The sequence below is a fragment of the Carcharodon carcharias genome, chromosome 4 (genome assembly GCF_017639515.1).
Source record: "Carcharodon carcharias isolate sCarCar2 chromosome 4, sCarCar2.pri, whole genome shotgun sequence".
Taxonomy (NCBI): domain Eukaryota; kingdom Metazoa; phylum Chordata; class Chondrichthyes; order Lamniformes; family Lamnidae; genus Carcharodon; species Carcharodon carcharias.
This window is the reverse complement of record NC_054470.1, coordinates 115,160,454-115,185,497: the sequence shown is the minus strand read 5'-3', so window position 1 is coordinate 115,185,497 and position 25,044 is coordinate 115,160,454. Positions and strand designations below refer to the sequence as shown.

At 41.3% G+C, this 25,044-nt stretch overlaps 1 protein-coding gene across 3 annotated transcripts in view; it reads left to right on the top strand.

Annotated features, from left to right (window-relative positions):
• The window catches only part of prrc1 (proline-rich coiled-coil 1), a 110,043-nt gene extending 85,113 nt beyond the window's left edge, over positions 1-24,930 (top strand). The window contains exons 1-10 of one of the 3 annotated variants that reach the window (XM_041186266.1): positions 21-31; positions 2,483-2,488; positions 4,301-4,416; positions 6,869-7,249; positions 8,024-8,169; positions 12,762-12,864; positions 17,110-17,273; positions 21,146-21,249; positions 22,185-22,287; positions 23,766-24,930. In XM_041186266.1, the coding sequence (XP_041042200.1) occupies positions 4,326-4,416; positions 6,869-7,249; positions 8,024-8,169; positions 12,762-12,864; positions 17,110-17,273; positions 21,146-21,249; positions 22,185-22,287; positions 23,766-23,975 (1,302 nt within the window). In that variant the 5' untranslated portion in view covers positions 21-31; positions 2,483-2,488; positions 4,301-4,325 and the 3' untranslated portion in view covers positions 23,976-24,930. Of the gene's footprint in view, positions 1-20; positions 32-2,482; positions 2,489-4,300; positions 4,417-6,868; positions 7,253-8,023; positions 8,170-12,761; positions 12,865-17,109; positions 17,274-21,145; positions 21,250-22,184; positions 22,288-23,765 lie in introns of those variants that run through there. The other 2 variants (XM_041186264.1, XM_041186265.1) reach the window with 2 other exon arrangements.
• Positions 24,931-25,044: the final 114 nt, after the last annotated feature.

Here is a 25,044-nt window from a genome sequence, read left to right as displayed (position 1 = left end):
GGTGGTGGTGGTGGGAGTGGGAGAGAGAGAAGTGGGGGAGGTGGTGTGGTTGTAGGGACAAGCAAGCAGTAATAGGAGCAGATAATCAAAAGATGTCACAGACAAAGGAACAAAGAAGTGTTGAAGGGGGTGATATTATCTAAACGAATGTGCTAATTAAGAATGGATGGCAGGACACTCAAGCTATAGCTCTAGTGGGGGTGGGGTGGAAGGACTAGTAAGGCATACAAGATTTAAAAATAATGGAAATAGGTGGGAAAAGAAAAATCTATATAAATTATTGGACAAAACAAAAGGAAGGGGGGAAGAAACGGAAAGGGGGTGGGGATGGAGGAGGGAGTTCAAGATCTAAAGTTGTTAAATTCAATATTCAGTCCGGAAAGCTGTAAAGTGCCTAGTCGGAAGATGAGGTGCCGTTCCTCCAGTTTGCGTTGGGCTTCACTGGAACAATGCAACAAGCCAAGGACAGACATGTGGGCAAGAGAGCAGGGTGGACTATTAAAATGGTAAGCGACAGGGAGGTTTGGGTCTTTCTTGTGGACAGACCGCAGGTGTTCTGCAAAGCGGTCGCCCAGTTTACGTTTGGTCTCTCCAATGTAGAAGAGACCGCATTGGGAGCAACGAATGCAGTAGACTAAGTTGAGGGAAATGTAAGTGAAATGCTGCTTCACTTGAAAGGAGTGTTTGGGCCCTTAGATGGTGAGGAGAGAGGAAGTGAAGGGACAGGTGTTGCATCTTTTGCGTAGGCATGGGGAGGTGCCATAAGTAGGGGTTGAGGAGTAGGGGGTGATGGAGGAGTGGACCAGGGTGTCCCGGAGGGAACGATCCCTACGGAATGCCGCTGGGGAGGTCGTGAAGGGAAGATATGTTTGGTGGTGGCATCATGCTGGAGTTGGCGGAAATGGCGGAGGATGATCCTTTGAATGCGGAGGCTGGTGGGGTGATAAGTGAGGACAGGGGGGACCCTATCATGTTTCTGGGAGGGAGGAGAAGGCGTGAGAGCGGATGCGCGGGAGATGGGCCGGACACGGTTAAGGGCCCTGTCAACGACCGTGGGTGGAATACCTCGGTTAAGGAAGAAGGAGGACATGTCAGAGGAACTGTTTTTGAAGGTAGCATCATCAGAACAAATGTGAAGGAGGCGAAGGAACTGAGAGAATGGGATGGAGTCCTTACAGGAAGCGGAGTGTGAGGAGCTGTAGTCAAGGTAGCTGTGGGAGTCTGTAGACTTGTAATGGATATTGGTGGACAGTCTATCACCAGAAATTGAGACAGAGAGGTCAAGGGAAGGGAAGATGGACCACGTGAAAATGATGGAGGGGTGGAGATTGGAAGCAAAATTAATAAATTTTTCCAAGTCCCGACGAGAGCATGAAGCAGCACCGAAGTAATCATTGATGTACCGGAGAAAGAGTTGTGGAAGAGGGCCAGAGCAGGACTGGAACAAGGAATGTTCCACATACCCCATAAAGAGACAGGCATAGCTGGGGCCCATGCGGGTTCCCATAGCCACACCTTTTATTTGGAGGAAATGAGAGGAATTAAAGGAGAAATTGTTCAGTGTGACAACAAGTTCAGCCAGACGGAGGAGAGTAGTGGTGGATGGGGATTGTTCGGGCCTCTGTTCGAGGAAGAAGCTAAGGGCCCTCAGACCAGCCTGGTGGGGGGATGGAGGTGTAGAGGGATTGGACATCCATGGTGAAGAGGAAGTGGTTGGGGCCAGGGAACTGGAAATTGTTGATGTGACGTAAGGTGTCAGAGGAATCACGGATGTAGGTGGGAAGGGACTGGACAAGGGGACAGAGAAGGGAGTCAAGATAACGAGAAATGAGTTCCGTGGGACAGGAACAGGCTGACATGATCGGTCTACTGGGACAGTTCTGTTTGTGGATTTTGGGTAGGAGATAGAAGCGGGCCGTCCGAGGTTGGGCGACTATCAGGTTGGAAGCTGTGGGTGGAAGATCTCCAGAGGAGATGAGGTCAGTGACAGTCCTGGAAACAATGGCTTGATGTTCAGTGGTGGGGTCATGGTCCAGGGAGAGGTAGGAGTAAGTGTCTGCGAGTTAACGCTCAGCCTCTGCAAGGATTCATAACTGTTTCATAAGAGTGGACAAATGCGGATGCTTCACAAGAGTAGTGTGAGGCTCCACCTGAGTTCTCCTATTTTCCACCTTTTTAACTGTTGGAATAATTCAACAGCACATATATGCTGGATATGTGAAGTATGGTCATTTGGCCATTAACATCTGAGCACCTGTGGAGGTATCTCCCTCTGCTTAATAGCTGCCTTCAGGGTAGCAGGCAGTAGGCTCTGCAATGAATCATCTAATTAAATATGTAACTAAAAGTAAAATGTAAAACCAAAAGGTATTATGACTTAGAAGTGCAAACACCTAGTGATTACTTGGCATGCCGCACTGATCCAATAAACATCCGGGACCATCAGCTTTTAATAGATTCCATGTTGGAAGAGTCCTTTTAGAAAAAGACCCATTGAGCACATTTCTGTAACGTGCAGCTATCATGCTGCAGGGATTGGCCCAATATGCAGTGAAAGTCCAATTGCAATTCTGATCTAAATCTTCCTGCAAATGTTTTAAATTTCATTGTCTTTTCCTGTTATTTTGTTAAATTTGATGAGGCTGCAATTATTTTTGAGGTAGTTATGAGGTTCCTTTTTTTGTCTCCCTACCTTTTCTATTTAAAAGGAAAAATGTGCTTCCTATGCTGTCATATGGGTTTTATTTTTATTAGTGAACTTTTACCTTCTTGGACATTTGGAAAACCTTTGACACTCGGTACTCCTTTATCTACTTTGTTCATTATTTCAAGTGCATTCAAAAATAGTCAAGGAATTTTATTGATTTTTTCTAAATCCACACCAGCTGTTTCCTGATGAAGTTATTGCTGACAGAAGTGGTCTAACTTAGCCATTAGAATGGCCTCCATTATCTTACCATTAAAGACCTGTCTTCATTTCTAGGTTTCCCTCATTTGTGGTTCAATTTTGCGTTGGAAACCTCAACCTAGATTTGCCAATAGGTGTTATTTTAGTTTGCCAGTTAAGGGCAAGCATCATTCTTGCCTTGCTCAGAACCTGCTCTTGAACTTACCAGAGGCAGTGGTATCAAATATCATGGGTTGGGGGACAGCGTGTGAGAAGGTGAATTTACTGTGGAAATAACTCTGAGGCAAGTATAGTAATTCTAGGGAATTGTCATTTCTATAAGTACAAACCTGGCAGAAGTCAGCTGTTCTAATATGGTAAAGCATTTTAAATTGCCCCCACCATGGTGTAAACGGGTAAGGCCTGTACAAGCTGACCATAAAGTGGAGCTTTCAAATTTGAATGGAAAATTTAGCGCGGGAAAGATTTTGCGAGCTCATAGAGCCATTGAGTGCAGAAAGAGGCCATTTAGCCAATTGTACCTGTGTTGGTTCTTAATCACACCCTCCACCACTGAAGCACGTTGGCAGCAGTGTGTACCATCTACAAGATGCATTGCAGCAATTCACCAAGCCTCCTTCGACAGCATCTTCCAAATCCATGACCTTTACCACCGAGAAGAACAAGGGCAGCAGATGCATGGGAACATTACCAGCACCACCTGCAAGTTCCCCTCTGATTTGCACACCATCTGAACTTGGAGATCTGTCGCTGTTCCTTCACCATCGCTGGGTCAAAATCTTGGAACTCCCTCCCTAACAGCACTGTGGATGTACCTACACCACATGGTTCAAGAAGATGGCTTACCACTACCTTAAGGGCAATAAATGTTGGCTTTGCTAAAGTAACCCACATCCTATGAATGAATAAATTTAAAAAATCCCTTTTTAAGAGTTACTATTGAGTCTAGTCCACTACCCATTTACAGGCAGTGAATTCCAGATCGTAACTTACTACCTAAAAATTTTTTCTCCTCACTTCCCACCATTTCTTTGCTTGTTTTGCCAATGACTATGAATTTGTTTACTATCTCTGACCACCTCCCCCCCCCCATCCCGCCATTGGGAGCAGCTTTTCCTTATTTGTTCTATATGAAAGTCTCCCAACCGTAGTGCAGACTGGGATATGTTTTTGCTGATAATATCCCTGGATGGACCATTTGAATTGAGTGCCATGTCATCATTTGCTGTCATCATTGGGTAAATGCAGCTAACTGCTTTCCCAGCAGTGCAAGTGCAGATACTTCTGTCCAAGCAGTTCTGATTTGGAGTTGCAAAACATTAGTGCAACCTTTCATCCTGTACATATTTATGCTCATGGGTAAATTACGTGATTTTATTTTTGTGTGTACACAGAAAATTGTGATTGAAGAAAAAAAATGATGGAGGAAAGTGGGATTGAGACGACTCCCCCCAGTACCCCACCACCTAGCACTTCAGTGACTGCAAGCAGCCCCCTGCCCCCCACAGGTACTGCTGTTTAAAACTTTACACTGAACCTTTCAGACATGGAATCTCTGATTATAAATAGTGTGTATGCAGATGAGTAATTAGTACCACTTAAATATACCAAGAATTCATGCCAGTATGTTTTGTAACCATAAATATCTTCACTTATAAATCCAATGAGGAATTCAGGAAAAACCTCTTTATCCAGTGGTGAGTATGAAACTCGCTACCACAGGGTGTGGTTGAGGTGAACTGCATAGACACATTTAATGGGAAACTGGATAAATACGCAAGAGATTAAGGAATATGCTGAGGGGGCGGGATGAGGCTTGTGTGGAGCATAAGCAACAGCACAGACCGGATGGATTGAACAGCTTGTTTCTGTGCTGTAAAATTCTATGTACTTCAGAATTTTATTAGCTGTAAAGTTAAAAGGAGGAAGTTTGGAGAACATTTGCTTTTTAGATTATGAACTGCTTTACTCCAAGTTGCTGTAGAGGCAGAAGCTGCAATATAATTTAAAATTGAACTTAAGCATCCAAAAAGGAAAGAGGAAGAAAATGGAGTACAGAACACGGTGTTAGGATGAAGTGCTAACAGAGACATTGGCCAATTGATCTACCTCTGTGCTGCTGTGTCTCTAGATATTCCAGATGAAATTGTGATTTTATCTGGATGTTAAGATGCAAGATGAAATTTTCTATTGAACCTTTTTAAATCATATACTTATTCTGCTGAAATAATGGAAATATACATTTCCTCCTTGGCAAATGTTATTCGACCATGGAGCTCTTTAACATGGGTTAAATCTTCAAAAGTATTTAAATCTAAAGTCAGGTGTGAGGCTATATTTTCTGTTAGCTGATATCTGAGCACACCCACGTACCTTTCCCCACAGGAAAGCCTAAACTAGAGGTTCAAGTAAAAATGTTGTATTCAAAGGGCTCAGTGCTTTACAATGAGATGTGTCACAGTTGCATTGTACTGAATGGAAATGTGTATTTATGCATTCTAGTTCTCCAACTTAATTGAAGTGCTTTGTGAGCACTGCTGGATTACTGTTTGTGTCTTTTTTTCCAAATTGACTCCTTGAGAGTTACCTGCCTTACGTACTGTACAGTTACAGTGGAGCTTAGAACTGACATCGGTTGTTAAGGAACTGCTGGGCTTGATTATTAGTTAGATTGTAATAGGGCACTTAAATCAAATATGTTTAGGCAGCGTCAACATGGTTTTCTGAAAGGGAATGAAAGACAACACTAAGATTTTTTGAGGATGTAGGGTAGATGAAGGGTAACCAGAGAAAATGATATATTTGGACTCAAAGTGCCACAGCAAAAGTTGTTGCATAGGATAAGGGTACAAGGATTGATATATTCACATGGAGAGAGGATTTGTTAGTGGACAGGAAACAGTGGGAATAAACAGGTCATTTTCAGGTTGGCAGATTGTTAGTGGAGTGCCAAAGGCAGCAGTGCTAGGACCTCCACTATTTACAATCTGCATTAATGACATCGATGAAGCTACCAAGCGTTATGTATCCAAGTTTGTTGATGATACAAAACTAGATGGGAAAAGCAAGCTGTGCAGAGGCCACACAGGTTGCAAAGGGATATGGAGAGACTCAATGAGTGGGCAAGAGGTGGCAGGTAATGTATAATTTGGAGAAAAGTGAGGTTGTTCACTTGGGTAGGAAGGAAAGAAAAACTCAATATTTTTTAAATGTTAAGAAATTATTAAGTGTTGAGATGTACTGGGGGATTTGGGTGTCTTTATGCATGAAACACAAAGTTTTGCAGGTACAGCAAGCAATGAGAAAGCTAATGTAATAATAGAAGCCTTGCTGCAATTGTACAGGACTTCGGTGAGACCATACTGCACACAGTTTTGGTTTCCGCATCAGAGGAAGGATGTACTTGTTTAGACAGAATGCAGTGATGGTTTACTAGATTGCTATCTGGATGGGAGGTTTGTCCTCTGAGGAATGATCAAGTTGAATGGGCCTATATTATCTAGTTTAACAGAAGGAAGATGAGATCTCATTAAAATATGTAAGATTCTGGTCGGGCTTAATAGGATAGATGCTGAAAGACTATTTTCCCTGGCTAGGGGGCATAGTCTCAGAATAAGGGATGACCATTCTGTTTTGGGATGAGGAGAATTTTCTTCACTGTCTTGGGAGTCTTGGGAATTTTGTACCCCGAGAGCTGTGAATTGGGTGCCTTCAAGACAGATCGATGTATTTTTGGATTCAAAGGAGTATAGGGATATGGGGATTGAATGGGAACGCTGGATTAAGGTTGAAATCAGCCATGACCTTATTGAATGGTAGAGCCATGTTGGGGAGGCCGGGGGAGGGTGTGGTGTAACTGGCCTACTCCTCATATATTTCTACAAGAACAATGTTAGTGTTGATTATATGCTTTTAAACTTATCACCTTTTTTGTTTTTCTTTTGGCTTATCTGTCTGCAGTTCTTCCCAGTGCTTCATCTAATCCCATCACCAGCTCTATCTCTCCATTACCTCCCTCAACCTTTTCCACGCCACCTCCTCCTCGAACCCACATGCCACCTGCCAGGTCTTCCACACCCCTAATCGTGGGATCTACTGCTGTCGCTTCTCCCATTCCTCCAGCTGTTGCTCATTCTGGGACTGCAACTTACGGTAGTCCCATTAGCTTTCCTCCTTCAGCACCTCCTATGAGCTCTCCTGCTGGTCCTGTCTTTTCTGCACCTTCCATAGGTCCACCCATCACTGGTTTCTCCATGGCTGCAAATTACGACATCACCCGAGGTCATGCTGGTCGAACCCCTCAAACCCCACTGATGCCAACCTTTTCTTCATCCGCTGCAGGTGGTAGTTTAATTTCAATGTTACATTTTTGATTGTAGAGTAGTTTGCATTTTCTTAATTTGAAAATTGTGTACATTGTGTAATATTGTCAGCCTTATGTAACGTAAATCTTTTAACACTAGTTGACTGGCAGATTTCAAATTTTCTTTTCCTTCTCCTGCACCATGCCACTAAAAGTCTTTAGTAGTAACCACTAGCACAGAGACTATCGATGTCCTAATAAAGTCGTTAATAGAAATGGAACATCATTTTGTATTGAGGGTAATTCCTGAGAAGGAAAAAGCAGTTTTTTTTTCTTTATTCTTCCTGCTCATCTTTGTGGGTTCAGTCCCTTCTTTGTAATACTGGTCTGTATTTGGTGCCATTTGATCCTTATGACACCAGTTTAGTAAGTTACTCCCCAGTAGAGCTGTTTTTTGCTATAATAATGCTCCTCAATATGGCAACTGTTGGTTCTAGCATGCTTAAGGGTTGACTGAAGGACTTACTTGGCTTGGGTAACAACATTTTAAAAAAAGGAGTTTAATTTAAAAATGCTTTATTAAATGTATTTTCTGGATTTAAACAGTTGACTCTCTCCTCATCTGACTTTCATCAGGGGTCACAGTTTAGCAGCCAGGAGCAGGAATTCAGGCTGATTTTTTTTTTAAAACACCAATTATTTAATTAGTGTTAAATCTTGCTAATTAACATTCTTCCCAAAATAATTTCTGCCAAACGTGAACATAACTAACTTGGTTCCTAATGTTCCTGTCTGATTTTTCTTTTTGACAGGGGTTGGACCAAACTCGATGACTCAGGCCTCTGCTCCTGTTGGAGGTGGCTCTTCCATTACATTCCCAGAGGAGACTGAAGATCCCAGGATGTCTGTGCACTATGATCAAAGTGCCTCTGGGGGAGGGCTGTGGAGCTTCTTTAAGGTAGGCCTCAGAGGTGTAACATTCGACCAGGATTTTGTGGCAGCAGTGAAGGAGTGGTGTTCGGCATTCACCTCGCTGATACTGACCCACAGAGTTTACTCAGGCTCTTAAGCAAAAACTTGCTCTAATTGAGCCTTTGATGCAGGGTGGCACTCTATATGCCGCCTGTGAACAGGACAAGTAACAGTAAGGCTCTTCAACCAGTGAGATTGAAGAATCCTTACTGAGACATGCAGAGTCTAAACCAAGAAATATAAACCAGGAATTATAAATTAGAATTAAATTGTGTAAGGAAGGCCAAATAAAAGATTATTGAGAAGAGATGAGGGCAGAAAAAGTAAAAAAAACTTCAATTTTTATTTTCTAAAAATCTCCAACACCAATGTAAAATGATTTTTTCAGGGCCAGTGAGGCTATTATCATTAGTATCATGAGTAATTATCATTTATCACATTCTTAATAATCCACTTCAGTGTCTTGAATCTCCGAGCTTGCACTGGACAGTCCTGTGGATGTTTCAGTAGACGTTGTGTGTGGATAGTAATAACTTTAAGGTAAACCCTGTAGAGGCGATGTTTCTCCTCCAGAAGTTTCTGGGTTACCTCAATATTTTCATTGAACCAATCTTGATGCATGTGAGAGATTCTACGAAGCTCTAAAATGTGTCTTTGAACTGCGGCCTACTGGTTCATCACCAATCCTTGATGTCAACAAATACTGCTTGCAGAAAAACCCAAATTCGAGAAAGATGGGCAAAGCATGTTAACTACATCCTAAATCAGCCTTTATCCATCAATGAAAAAGCAATCAATAGGCTGCCACAGGTTTCTATCAACAGTTCTCATGATGACCACCCTCCCCCAACTCTGTTAGAAACGATGAATGCAATCAACTCCCTGTCGCGTTGCAAAACTCCAGGAGCTGATGTTATCCCAGCTTGAGATCTGCAAGTCTGGGGGTCAGTGTCTGGTCAAGAAGCTCACTCAACTCTTTCAGTCCATGTGAGAGGAAGGAACCATCCCCAAAAAACAGAGGTGCCTCCATTGTCCACCTGTGTAAGTGGGAAGGAACTCGCTAATCTTGCAACAACCATAGAGTCTCACTCCTCTCCATCATTGCCAAAATCTCTGTCAGAATCCTTCTGGACCACTTAGTGCAACATCTCAACCAGGATCTGATGCCAGAGTCAGTGCTCTTTCAGAAAAGCTTGAAGAACCACTGACATGGTGTTTTCAGATTGAAAGCTTCCGAGAAATGCCAAGAACAGAACATAGATTTCTACACCATCTTTTGTTGACCTGACCAAGGCCTTTGACACAGTCATCCGTGAGGGCCCTTGGAAGGTCCTGGAGTAACTTGGCTGCCCTGAGAAATTCGTCACAATGGTTCGATTGTTCCATGCGTGTGCTCGCGTGTGTTCTGGATGATGGTGAGTCTTCTGACCCATTCCCAGTCACTAATTGAGTTAAACAAGGCCGTGTGCTAGCGCAAATCCTCGTCATGTTTTTCACTGCTGTACTCTCCCAATGTCTGCCATGATGGTGATCCTGGTATCGAAATCGGATATCACATGGCTGGGAAGCTCTCAATCTGAAATGATTCCAGGCAAAGATAAAGGTTTCCAGAGACATACTTTGCGATTTCCTATTTTCTGATGACTCTGCAGTACCTGCTGGTTCAGAGCTGAACATGCAATGTAGTGTAGACTTCTTCTCCAATGCGTGCAATAACTTTAGCATTATGATCAGCATGAAGAAACTGAAGTAATATACTAGTCTGTTCCGAGAAAGTCCTATCTTGAGTCCAAGGTTTCTGTCCATGACCACATCCTCTGTCAGCAGTGAATAAGTTCACTTATCTTGGCACCTCACTCTCTCAAGTTGTCTTTATTGATGAGACACATGCAAGAATTGCCAAAGCAATTGTAGTCTTCAGCAGACTTCAAACATCAGTCTGGCAATGAAGTGTAAGTCTGCTACCAAACTGGAACCCTATAGACTATATAGTAAATAGTCTATTGTCCTGCCCACTCTGCTCTACACATCCAAGACTTGGACTATGTACCAGCATCGTGCCAGGGAGCTCAACTACTTTTATTTGCCCTTGGAAGCTTCTGAAGATCAGATGGCAAGACAAAGTACCAGACATTGAGGTGCTCACCCGAGCTGGCATGCCAAGCGCCCTCACCATATTAAGACAGTCACAACTGAGTTGGGCTGGTCATATAGCCAGAATGCCTGACACTCGCTTATCGAAGCAAATCTTCTATGGAAAGCTTAAGTCTGTAGTGTGCTTTCATGGCAGTCAAAGTAAGCTCTTCAGCGATAATCTGAAGGCTTCACTTAGGAGTTTTGATATTGACTTTGAGACCTGGGAGAAGCTTGCCAGGATCACTGCACTTTGTGCAACCAAATAAAAAATGGTGCAGCCTCCTTCCAAAGCATGCACATATCAGAGGCAGAGATGCAATCCCAAGCCAGCAACTCATTCAAACCTCAGTTGCCTGTGGTATCCTACCCTATTTGCAACAGAATCAGCCTTAGCAGTCACCTACTTTCCCACTGGAACCATAGCAAACACCCAGATGATGACCATCGTCGCCTCAAAGGACAAACGAGAATAATTCACTTGTTCTGGAACGTATCATCTCTGATCCAACTGGCGTCTTTACTGGGGAACTAATGAAAATACACCAGCTCTATGCCATTACGTTAATTTCAGTGCCACAGTTATAAAAAGCTATGGAGCCAAGGCAAGTGGGTGGAGTTGAGATACAGATCAACCACGATTTCATTGTATGGTGAAAAAGGCTTGAAGGGCTGAATGGCCTCCTGTCACTCTGTTCCTATGTACCTACCCTTGAGTTTGGAAAGAACCCTCTCTGAAGGAGTAGAATGTTTTCTTCTTCACACGCAAAGTTACCATTAAGTACTCCCAGGTCAGTTTACAATGTTGGTTTGATGGATGGTAATGTTTCCAAACTAAATCTCGGTATAATAGCTGTGTCCATTGATAGTGTGGTGAGCTTGAGCCTACAAAAGAGAAGGCTGAGAGCCCCTTGCATTGCTTCACTTGGAATACTTACAGCTGATTAATATAAAAAAAAGAGATTTGCATCAAATTAAATTGAATTTAGACCCAGATGTCAGTGTTGAGGTGTGCATGTGCGTACGTGTGCATGTATACTTGCAGTATGGATATGAAGAAACTACAGTACCCACCACTTGAAATAGCCGTATTAAAACAGGCAGTGGCTTGACTAAAATGTAAGAACCATTTACATTAATGCCAATTTCAGTTGCTGGTTATAGTGTCTTTAATGCTCTATTTATTACAGGAGCAGTTGTGTTCACTTACCAGATTGCACTTTGTTTATGGCACTGAAACAAGGAGCAATCATACGTACCTGTAAATAACTCCTCTTGCTAGTGTGTCTTGCACCAAAAGCAATAATCGAGTGCTGGTGAAATGCTGTGAAAATGCTGCACTGCTATACTGGCCATCATGTGTCATAGCAGGCAAATCGCATTCACATGAAGCCATCCAAGATAAACAGTAAGGACTGTGCTAAGAAATGCAGCACTCTGGATTCGTAGCAAGGCACACTAAAACATCAATATCAGAAATGGGAATGTGATGCTCTTAATAGGGAAACCTACAGTTTGCAAAGGTGAATTCTTTTTCAATGGAAAAATGCACTGCTGACTTATTTTTTAAAAAACTCGTCAATTCCCCAGCCCTTGGTGTTATACTATAAACAAAAGTTGATGGCACAGAATAAGAACCATTTCTTCACTGGAGAGAGGGACAGATGGAAATGCATGCACACACACACCAAATAAATTTTCACTGCCCTTGAGAATTGATTATTTTTAATGTGATGTAAATAGGGGCCATAGTTTCATTGTTCACTTGCATCACTTTGATGTTGGTACAGTATCATATAGCAAATAGCATAGTTCTGGCCACCTTATAGCAAAAAGGATATGGAGGCATTGGAGAAGGTGTAAAAAAGATTTTCAGGAATGATACCATAAACTGTTGAGAGAGTCTGAACAGTGTGGGGCTCTTTTTCCCTTCAAAAGAAGAGACCGAAGTTGACCTAATAAAGGGCTTCAAAATAATGAAGAGGCTTGAAAGGGTAGGTGTAGAGATGGTGTTTCCACCTGTTGGGGGGAGACCAGAACCAGGGTCCATAAATCTAAAAGAGAATTCAAGAAAAGCTTCTTTACCTAGAGAATAGTGCGAATGTGGAACTCGCTACCGCAGAGTGGTTGAAGAGAATAGTATAGATGCATTTGAGGGAAAGCTAGACAGGTATATGATGGAGAAAGAAATAGAAGAATATACTGATAGGGTGAGATAAGTTGAGTGGAAGGGTGCTTGTGTGAATCATAAAAACCAACATTGATCAGTTAAATCAGATGGCCTTTTACTGTGCTGTAAATGCTACGTAGTTGAATTCTGAAACATAAAACTGCCATCCTTTATAACCACTGTGGACACCCCTTGTTGATTGTGTTTGTGATAAACTCATACATTAAACTGGAACAATCTGACATTTTTAAATTTGAGTTTTCACTTACTCTTAGGGTGTGGCGGGAAACCCTGTTGTGAAATCAGTTTTGGATAAAACGAAACATTCTGTGGAGTCCATGATCACCACCCTGGATCCAGGCATGGCTCCCTACATCAGTAAGTTCGATGCATCAAAAACTCAAATCTATAGTATTTAAATCATTCTAAATATAAAGTAAATGGTAATGGATACTTTTGGAGTTTGTCAAATTCCATTTGCTTAACATCACCCACCTCCATCCCAGCCTAGCTCATCTGCAGCTGTAAACTACATCAGTGCCCTTGTCACCTCCAGACCTGGCTGCTCTTCAGGCTGACCTCGTTCTCCAATTCTCTGTAAACTTCAGTTTATTTGAATCATTGTTGCTGGTATACTGCACCAAATCTTGACCACTCACTGTCCATCTCCTCCGTAAATGGTTCCCAGACTACCTCAAATTTAAAATTTTCATGTTTAAACCCCCTTGTGGTTTCATCCTGTTCTATCTCTGTAACCTCCCTGGAGAGTAATGTCACAACCTTCACATGGCAGCCCCTGTTTGCAGTATCTTGCACTGAAGGATTGCAGTGGTGATTAATCTTTCAATTGAAAATGCACCATTGATACCTCTTTTGATATTAAACAAAAAAAAATCTCTCAGCCCCCTCGCCCTGTCCTCCAAATTTTGGACCCCTGTGTCGTACTTGAGCAAAGGCAGGGAGCACAGAATTAAAAATCTTTATGCCTGGTGAGTACCGTGGTAGTTCCTACCTTCCTTTAGTTCTACCAGTGGTGGCTGTGCGTTAAGCCATTTGAACCCCATGCTCTGGAATTCCACTACTTAAATGCACCCCCCCCAATCACCCAACCTCTCCACCTTGAAGAACCCTCTTAAAACAATTCCATAGTCTAATATTTTCTTCTTGGCTCGGTGTCAATTCTTAAAAAAAAATGCTGAGATGTATGAAAGGCACTATGATTCCTATGTGCTGACTGCCTGTTGTTTTACATAGCGTTGTATTTGATTCATGAAATACATTAGCATGAAAATGTTATAGGGCAGTAGTAAACTATATTACAGATAACAGTATAGTTTTTACACTGTAGTCCCCTTTTGAACTATTAAGTATATGTTGAAATGGCTCAATTTTCTGATTTGTCTTTAACTACACCCTATACCAATCTGATTCTCTCTGACCCATTAATAATGTTTGTAAGATCCGTGTGAATCCATTGATAAAGCAGTGTGCTAGCAATGTATGTTACTGAAATGTTTTCTGTATTATGTTTGATCAATCTGACTGAATTTTTGTTGCCTCTTGACATAAAGAAAGAATTTGGATTTTGATAGTGTCTTTCATGATCTTGGGGCATCCGAAAGGCTCCCGAGCCAAGTAAATCTTTTAGAAGCGTGGCCACTATTGTAGTGTAAAGAGAGTTTGATTAATTGCTTACTAATTATTTGGCCTGTGGCATCTTGTGATCTTGGACCATTCGAAAATTAGTCCTTCAATCTGAGATTTCTGTACTCCAATTCTGGCCTCTGATTTTGGTCACCTCACCTATAATCTCCTTTTGTAGCTTTAGTGTCAAGTTTTGTTTAGTTCTGTGGTGTGCTTTTGGGTGTTTTGTTCCATTAAAGGCACTATGTAAATAAATGCTAAAAATTGCTTTCTGAAATTAATACTCTGTTAGACATGATTGAAGATTCTCTCCCATTCTATCACACACTTTGAGCTGAGTCTAATTGGTTAAAGTGCTGTCAGATCTCTACCAATATTGCTTCGTAGCCATGGATACTTATGAATAAAACAAGTCCTGAAATGGTTAAACCCAAGATGAGATCCAATAATAAATAAATAAATGAAAAGAAAGAATCAAAAAATGTGCATCGACCTGAAAATGTCTCTCGGCTTGCTGCAGGAGATGATCTAATTGAAAAGTGAAACAAGCTCAAGTGGTTGAATGGCCTCCTTTATATATTCCTGGAACAAAATAGGGTGGATGCATTTTGCAAAAAATGGCGGTAGATGTGGCGGGGACCAAATATAAAAATGCCAGTGTAATACCCATTTTCAAAAAGGAAGGGACAGCTAATCTGGATAATTAAAGAAAGCCCAGTTAGTTTAAAGGTAAATTGCTCAATATCTAGATTTGTAAATAATAAAGCAGCCCAAATGCATTTCAAGAATGGACATGTTTGACAAACCTGATAGGTCTCAGAGGATGTGACAGGGAAAATGCAGTGGGTGGGTTGTACATGGGCTTCCATGGAGCCCTGCACAAGGTACCACATGGGAGTCTGTCATAGAAATTAAGAGTGTAGGATTGGGGAGAGGGTCACATGAGATTTAAAACTGGTTAGCAGGGACACAGATGTAAGAGTTAAGGATAGTTTCTCAATGTTTGGAAGTAAGAGGCAGTGTCCCACAGGATCCTCTACTTGGACTGTTTCTGTTCACTGTTTATATCAGCCATTTGGATTTAAGGTAGTGTCCAAATTTGCAGAACGTAAAAAAATGGGATCAGGAGCAGGCCGTTTGGCCCATCGAGCTTGCTGCACCATTCAATGAGATCATGGCTGATCATCTACCTCAATACTATTTTCCCGCACTATCTCCATACCCCTTGATGTCATTAGTCTCCAGAAATTTATTTGTGCTTTCTGTATAAGTTAGTCCCACATAAATTGTTTTACTCTGATAAGTTATTTAATCTTTCCCCATTTAAAAAAACCTAATTGGCACAAATAACATCCTTTTGCTTTACTTCAATCTAGGTTTGTCCTTGATGCTAAAATAGAAGGCATAATACCAAAAATCAAATACTGCAGATGCTGGAAACCTGAAATAAAAACAGAAAATGCTGAAAATATTCAGCTGGTCCGACAGCATCTGTGGAGAGAGAAAGAGTTAACGTTTCAGGCCAAGAAGTTCCAATTAAAGAATGAATGTTGAGACAATAGAGAGTGCAACACAGAGGTGGTGCTTTATTGTGAGGAAATACTAATACAATTGGATCATTTATCAGAGCAGATTACAGCATAATTCTATAGACATTTAAAGTTATGAAGGAATAAATATCAAAACAGACCATTTCTAGTGTATGTGTGTAACGCACTGCTGGAGTTAATGATTGAAGATGAAGTCGTGTCAGCATTTAAGAATAGGTTAGCTGGAGGGTTAAAGGAAAATGGGATATGGGGTTGGAGCATGCACATAGGATTAGGTTGGTTACTTGTGTGGTGGATAAGCTTGGACTGGCTGGCCCAGATGGCCTGGTTATTTTAGTTTTGTTACAGACTCACTAGAGGCCATGTGGTGCATAAAATGGCAAGCCTGCACTCTGCTCCTAAAACATTATGGAGTAGTGTGATGACTTTCTGTTTCAGTGGGCTGTCTAAACAGAGAGAACTTTCTTAAATAGCATTTGGTTAATGAGCAGGAACTCCTTGGCCCATTTAAATATTTAGCATCCAAGAATATGAAATCTCAGCTTTGTGTCAGCTAGGATCAGTTTGTACCGCTCTCTCCTGTAAAGGTTGTGAGTTCAAGTTCTACTCCAGCAGTTGAGCTTATCAAAGCGGTGCTGTACCGAGGGCATGATACCATTGTCAGAGGTGTCATCCTTCCACTGAGAGGTTAAAATAAGGCCACATCTGTTGTCCTTGTTTCTGATGGTTGTAGAAGGTCCCACAATATTTCTGAAGAAGAGCTGGTTGCTTCCTAGATGTCCTTGCTGACACTTCTCCCTCAGTTAGCACCACCAGAAACTGATTAACTGGCCACAGCAGCTTCTGAGGCATTGTGTACGCAAATTAGCTGAAACTAGATGAAATTAGATGAACTCCTTTAGGATATCCTGAGGATTTGATGAGGTGTCCTATAAACAAAAGCTTACTCTGTAAGCAAATGGAGTGCTGAAATCTTTTTCACTACAGTTGAGGTTTCCTGCTCCTGCCCTCCACCGGGATCTTCCGGTCCTGCCAAAGGTCAATGAACCTTTGGCTGCCCTACTGTGGCGGGGCCAGGAAATCCCAGCCTATGTCACAACAAATAATTCCAATTTCTCTGAGAGATTGGTGGAGGTAGGGGCATGACGCATTAACAAAACATTTATTAGCCAGCATCTAGAAGACAAAACACATGTTCATGTTCATGGTGGGATATTTCAGGTATTCTTAGAATGGTCCACCTGCCTGTCTGTTTCAGGCACTGAATGTCCTGCATTTATTTGATTTACCTTGGTTTAGTTTTCTTTATGCCTATGGTACGATTGATTATGCACGTTTATGGTGATTGGATATTACCTGGAGAGTTTTCTAAGTCCAATGCGAGGAACCCTCTCTTTAATTTGCTTGTCATTTTTCTCTCTCGCTCTAGAATCAGGCGGCGACCTGGATGTTTTGGTAACTTCCAATAAAGAAGTCAAAGTGGCAGCTATTCGGGATGCTTTCCAGGAAATGTTTGGATTGGCCACTGTTACCGGGGAAGCTGGCCAATCAAATATTGCCCCACAACCTGTTGGCTATGCAGCAGGATTAAAGGTAAGTTTAGTTTGAGTTCATTTGATGGCAGTAAGACAATAACCTACACAAGCTTATTCAAAAGCTTAAATCTACGTTAAGGGTTAAAATGCAAATTGAGCAAACCTGATTCAGGGACATGAGATCTATTGAGTATAAAGTTCTTCAACTCAAACGTTTCCAGGTCAAACCTAAGACCCTTTTAGCAATTCACTTTTTATGCTTTTCTGAGCTACATCTTGCTAATCTAAAGGCCCTTATAAAGCATTCAGTTGCCCTTCCACATTACAGGGTGAACAGGGATAAAGCTGCATTGTTGACTTGATGATATCTCAAAGCTTTACCTTCCCAATCTCAATACATCTTGTCTTCCTCCATTTGGAGGAAGTCTTGGATGCTTAAGTCTTACAACGTAACATGCATGGTTCCATTCATACTGGATATGATAATCATGGAGCTACTCATCTTTTTCTTGAGCCCCAGCTTACATTCCAGAAGGCAGTGTAAGAGAATGAGATTCTGGGCCCAACTTCTGTTGTGCTTCTGAAAATACATTGAACCCTTTTCTTGCGCTTGTCTCCCAAAAGTTGAATTGTTGTTTTGTAGGCAAATGCGTTAGCCAGTTTACACATGGCAAGATCTCAAAACAGCAATAAGATAGATGACCAGATATTCTGATTTTATTGGTGTTGGTTGAAAGTAAATGCTGGCTAAGAAACTGGGTGAGAACCCTTTCTCTCCTTCATTAACGTCATGGGATTTTCCACATCCACCTACACTGGCACCCTGTCTGTTTAACATTTCATCTTGAAGTATTGCATTCAAAATGTCAACCAAGATAATGTGCCTCGGTTTCCAGAACAGAGCTTGAACACGTAGCCGTTTGGGTCGGGTGAGACTGCTACAAGTAAGCTATTGATGACACTTGTTACCTGACATGCAGACTTATCCTATGAATCGCACCTTCTTGCCAGTGATTTCTCAGTTTGGCATCTTCCAACTCCTCAGCCTGTATTGCAGAGATATCCCTCTGCTCTTGAGTGACCCCTTGTCCTCAAGTTTCTGTCGCACAACGACAATGTATGACCGACGACTCGACTGAATAAGAGGTCACTAAAGTAAATTAAAAATTGGATGCTCAACGCATGTTCCTGGGACAACCTGCTTAGTATTTCTTACACTCCGCTACATTTCACTATTCAACCAATTTTCCTACCCACTTCCAAATTTTATCCCAAACCGCTCCCACTTTAGGCTTCTCTAGTGTGATAGAACTATTGTGGAAAGTCTGCATGTATTGGTGCATTTAAAAGAAAGACTTGCACTTCTGTAGCATCCCTCTCAGCCTCAGGATACCTTAAAGCGCTTTACAGCGAAAGAAGCACCTTTTGAAGTGTAGTCACTTCACAGCAACCAATTTGCATGCAGCATAGCCCCACAAACAGCAGTGTTACCTCCTGCCCTCAACCCCTCTTCACCCATAAAACTGCAAGCGGCCTTGACTCCATGCCAAACATCATAGGCGATTGACTAGCAATATTAGCAATTAACCTTAGCATTTACTTCAAAATAGCATTTGAATTGACCCATAGAAATCTAGTTGAATTTTTTTTTAATTCAATCAAGGGATGCTAGAGTCGCTGGCTGGGCCAGCATTTATTGCCCATCCCTAATTGCCCTTGAGAAGATGGTGGTGAGCTGCCTTCTTGAACCGCAGCAGTCCCTGTGGTGTAGATACACCAATAGTGCTGTTAGGGTGGGAGTTCCAGGATTTTGACCTAGTGGCAGTGAAGGAACTGTGATACATTTCCAAGTCAGGATGGTGAGTGGCCTGGAAGGGAGCTTACAGGTGGTGGTGTTCCATATATCTGCTGCCCTTGTCCTTCTAGATGGTAGTGACCGAGGGTTTGGAAGCTGCTCCCTAAGGAGCCTTGGTGAGTTTCTGCAGTGCATCTTGTAGATGGTAGACACTGCTGCCACTATATTATGGTTCTCTGTGCATTAAAATTAACTCAGTTGAGTTAAAAAAATGAAATACACCTTACGTAACACTACAAATTAACATAAAATGCTCAAATCAATGTACCTGGTTTAACTTTTGGTGAGGTAAAGTATTCAGATTTATCCCCCTTGCTGAGGGCTCCATCCTTTCTTGTAAGATGGGGCCTAGAACTATGCACAGTATAGCAAGGTATTGTCTTTTGAGTACATTATACAGTTAGAGCAGCAACTTTCTCTGCCTGGTGCTCTAGCTTTACCAGTGTAATTCACTTATTTATTTGCTCCATTTTGCTGCTACTTTGGAGTGGTTTTACCATGCTGAAATTTCATCCTAGACCTCTTGATGCTGCCCTTAAGTTACTTTTCATACACTACTTGTTTTGTTTCTTTTCCTCCTTGCACGTAGCACTTCACATGTCTATGTGATGTATGTTCAATTGATTTTTTGCAACCCCTATCAACTACCCTTTCATTTAGTGTCATCTTGGAATTGGAATTTGATCTAGTGCAGTGTTTCTGAATGCAGGTCACTAAATTCAAATTTGTAGTCTCAACATGTAGTCCTGCTTTGCACTTCTTCCACTATTCAGCCCATTTCTTAACCTATTTCCCAATTCACTAACTCGTGCTGCCGACAGGAAAGGCGTCAGGGATAGTTACACATGCACGCTCGGCCCACACTGCGGCCTCTGGCGCACACAGCTGCTCCTGACCCCTTTATGGACAGCGGCAGGAGTTTGGATCTTGTTTAAAATATGCAGAGCGATGCTACAACAATCTACACATCCAAATTTTACCCTGAGCCCTTACCACTTTAAGCTTTTACAATTATGTTAGAACTACCAGGAAAGACTGAATGGCTGGGACTCTTTTCTCCAGGTGACCTAACAGAGGCCCTTAAAATTATGAAGGGGCTTTGATAAGGCAGGTGTAGGGAAGATGTTTTCACTTGTGGGTGTGTCAAACTATGGTCCAGAGATATAAGGTAATCAATCATTAGTAAATTCAACAGGAAAGTCAGGAGAAACCCAGAAAATGTTGAGAATGTGGAACTCATTACTACGAGGAGCAATTGGAGGCCAATAGCATAAATGCATTTAAGAGGATGCTGGATAAACACAGGAAGAAAGGAATAGAAGGATATGCTGATGGAATAAAACATGGGAGGAGGCTTGTGCAAAGCATAGACACCAGCACAAACTTGATGGGTCAAATAGCCTGTCCCTGTGCTGAGAGTTCTTCTGTGACTCTGTCACTGACACGGAAGGCATTCAAGTACTGCAGCCAGTTCAGAGAGGGCTCACAAGGTATATTTCCAGCAGAAGGCATGAAGGGGAGACAAAAGCTGGTGAAATATGGAAGATGTATGAAATTACACGAGTAGGGAAAAGGAACATGGGTTCAAACTCGTAAATGACCTATTTGGTTGTTTACTTAGCTTTTTGTTATGCCCAGAGTCTGCTTTACAGTCTTGTCACTAGAGGACAGAGATGACCAAATTAAAATGTTCAACGATGAAGCCAATAGAAAGTCATATCAGGGGAAGGATGCATAATGGGCAGCTGGCTGGCTGTAATGCATTTGGTGCCTCTGCCACAGTTGAATTTCACTGCCATTAAGGCTTGGCAATCAGATTTTTATCATGCAATTGTGGATCACATTTAGGCATAGTCTACAATAATATTCTGATTTTAAAGAATCATTGTGACCCCCAAAATTTGTTACCCTTTTCTGAAACTTTGTTAGAGCATCCCTGGCCTTGTTCCTAAGGTCATAGCAATGTACTCCTTTTACTCAGCAATAAAATTACCAACAATTATTTAAAAAAGAAAGAAAAATTAGGAGTTTAAGTTGCGTTTAATGTGTGCGGTTGTTTTATTTTGTTTTCCTAGGGAGCCCAGGAAAGGATTGTTAGTCTGCGACGATCAGGAGTGATTCATGAAAAACAAGTGACGGTTTCCATTGAGAACTTCATTGCAGAATTGCTCCCAGACAGGTAAGCAGCATACCCCTCTTAAAATATTTATGTAGTAAATTGTTTACGATAATGTTGCACTTGTGTAGTTAGGCAATGGTCAACTAACAAGATAAGAGACAGTATCAAGCTAAAAGAAAATGCTTGCAACCAATGGAAGGAAATGTAGAAATCCTGCAAACTGGAGGAGCTATAAAAAAAAGCAACAAATGGATACAAAGAAGGTAATGAGGTGTAAAACTAAAATATTTGAAAAATCTAAATTTGCAAGAGGCATCAGAACTAAAATGTTTTATAAATATTTGGAGAATGAGGATAAGAGTGGGTTCGTTAAAGACGGATGCAGGTGAGACTGTTGGGCGATAAGGAAATGGTGGACTTGAGGGTGGGTAATTGGAGTTGAGATATAGATAAGCCATGATCTAACTGAATGGTAGAACTGGATGAGGGGCTGAATGGTCTCTTACTGTTCACTAGTTTTTCGTTCACATGAAGCTCTAGATTCTGCTTAGCAGCCACTCCCAGATGATGAATAGTAGTGATTTTTAACTTATTAATGCTGTCACATTACACTGGCCATCACGTAGCGGGCAAATTGCATTCATCCAACACGCTTGCTATGAGAGCCAGGAACTGTGGAAGTAAGCCTTGGGTAGTGCTTATGAGGCTCCATTCCGAATCAGACAAAGACAACTAAGCTGCGCAAGGAAATAACAGTGGTGTTGAAATGGCCAGAGTGTGGCGTGAGTAGAGTGTACTGTTTGGATTTTAAACCATCCCTTTTTGTACCATTTCCTCTGGGCAGATTTCCCGTTTATATCAGAAGCGTGAATCTGATGTTACTGCTGTAATTCGTTGATAATGCCCACAGCTAATGGGTGCTTTCTTTCCATGTGCACATCCTGGAGTTACCAGATGTGATTATTCTATCTTCATTAATAAATGTTGTTTTCCAGGTGGTTTGACATAGGTTGTTTGATTCTTGAAGATCCAGTTCATGGCATTCATTTGGAAAATTTCACGCAAGCAACACCAGTGCCTTTAGAATATGTGCAACAGGTCAGTGTGTCATCAACGTTGGTCCCTGATGGTTTCAGAAAATAACTAACTTTATAAAATCTGACTGTGGTTCCATTTAAAATGTCTCATTTGACCTTGGCAGTGAGTAACGGAATAATGCAAGGAATTAAATTGGCCACTCAACTTTGCGTCAAACTAGAGCATAGATTTGAAACATTTATATGTAATTTTGGATTTTGTTGCAAATGTAATTACTGGAGCTAGACCCTGATGGGCATGCAGTGTTTTACAGCCATGGTAACTTAGGGTAGGTAATTTTTGTTTAAATTTATGTCCTTAATATATCTTGTAAACGTTTAAATGATTTTAAACATAAATTGGCTGTGACAGATGTGGTTTGACCAAAAGAAGTCTCTTCAGATAAATTAGTAAATGTGTTTAATATGAGAACGATCCTATCAGAGATTCGGAAGGAAATTCTTATGCCAAAATTTAAGAATGCAGAACTCACCATACCACAGTGGGTGGTTGAGGAGAATAATGTACATGCATTTAAGGGCGAAACTAGATAAGCAGATACAAGAAACAAACTAGATTCAAGGGGGAGAAAGGAATAGAAGGTCATGATGATAGTGAGAGAAAACTCATAAGTAGCATAAGCACCGATTATAGACCATTTGGGCTAAATGGCCTATTTCACTGCTGTCAATTCAAAGCTTTGCATTAACTGTCTTTAAGTGAGTTGGTGTCCAGTTACAAGCCATCTTCTTTTTGTTTTCTATTTTGAGATGGGATTGGTAGACCAGGTGTTCTTTTCCTGTCCACTTTACGTATATGTTCATATTAATCTGAAATTTCCCAGCTAAGTTAGTGCAAGCATTAACTTATTTCTCATTTTATTTACTTACCACTGTTAGAGTAGCAGCCCAAAGAATTGCAGATACATGCCTTGAGTGTTTGTATTTATTGACCTGCATCATAATTTCAAATCCGCTGATGGACTAGGACATAGATAGTTTGTCACTTGTCTGAATCCAGTAACAACAATTGCATTTATATTGCAACATTAGTGTAATAAAATGTTACAAAGCAAAATTTGACACTGAGCCACATATGGTGATATTTGTGCAGATGGCCAAAAACATGGTCAAAGAAGTGGGTTTTAAAGAACATCCCAAAGGAGGAAAGAGGCAAGGAGGTCTAGCGAGCGAATGCAAAAGCTTAGGGCCTAGGTAACTGAAGGCACAACCACCAGTAGTGGAGCTAGAGAAATCAGGGATGCTCCAGAGGCCAGAATGAGAGGAATGCAGAGATCTTGGAGGCTCAAGGAGGTTACGTGGGTAGGGAATGGCAAGGCCGTGGAGGGATTTGGAAACAAGGATGAGAATTTTAAAATCTTGTTGCTTAACCGGACGCCAATATAGGTCATTCCGTTCATTTGGAAGCAATTGTTAGCCTTGCATACCCTTGGTACTTTTGCTGAAAACAGGACTGTTTATGTTTTTGTTTTAAATCAGGCACAAAACCTCACGCCAGCTGATTACAATTTGCGATGGTCTGGGCTGATGGTGACCATAGGAGAAGTGTTGGAGCGGAGTTTACCGCAGGTCAATCGGACTGATTGGCAGATCATGTTTACAGGGATGTCACGAAGGCAGATGATCTATAGCGCGGCCAAATCATTAGCGGGAATGTACAAGCAGCAACTACCATCGAAGTCCATTTAACATGTAAAACTGTGGCCTTCTGTTCGGTGTGGGCATTTTTTTTAAATGTTGCTTCATTACATGCTCGAGAATGGTTTAACTTTGTATTTTTATACTCCCAAAAGATCAACAAAACTCAGTTGCTGAACCAAAATGTGTCTCTCGTAGCTGTCTCATATGCCAGCATGGGAACTGGTTGACTGGGACATTCTAGAAGCTGAAGATTCAGTGTAATGGGAAATATTTTGAAATATGCAGCATTTTGTGTATTATAACTTTATATTAAAATAACTTTGCAATATTTTTAATGCCGAGATATGGCACCTGAGGAAGTTGGACACTAAGAGTTGGTAACGCTTAGACTGATATTGTCTATATCTTCAGCTAATCATTACAAAAATTTGTGACCAAGTACGGGCTGTTGTACAGGTTGTTCAAATGCCGAGTTTTTATTTTACTATCCCCTATCTCTGCCCTTACCATAGAAGCTTAATGCTTATAATTCAAAATGATGGATACATGATATACAGGATACAACTTGATATAAGACTTTTATATATGAAAACTGGGCTAGCAGATGAATAGTCATGTTATATTGTAGCAAGATAGAAGGAAAAACTTTGTTTAAAACAAAATCCCACTCTCTCATCTTTGAAAACTCTAAGTAGGTCATCTCCACTGCCAAGTGAAGCTATTGCTGGGCTTGTTTGGTTAATTTTGACACTATTTTGTCGTTATTTCTAAGGGAATAAAACTGAAATGTCACAAGTGATGCCAGTGTTTTCTTTATGCTGCCTTAGTTCCGACATCCGTCTGCAGTGTTTTTTTAGTGGAATATGCCTTTAAGTTGAAGAAGTTTGTACTGCAATATGTTGTGCTGCAATAGTTTGTATATATAAGTAATTCCTTCCTCAATGCTGTACAACCAACCTTGGTGCAAGCAGTTTGTAAATAAACCACAGCTAAAGTATTTTAATGGTGACTTTTCAGCTTGGTTCATGTTGTGAATCTAAGTTTCAAACTGGATTGCTGTTACTGCTTTCACAGTGGTGTTGCATATTGCCTCTGTGGGCTTTTTTAAGATTATGCT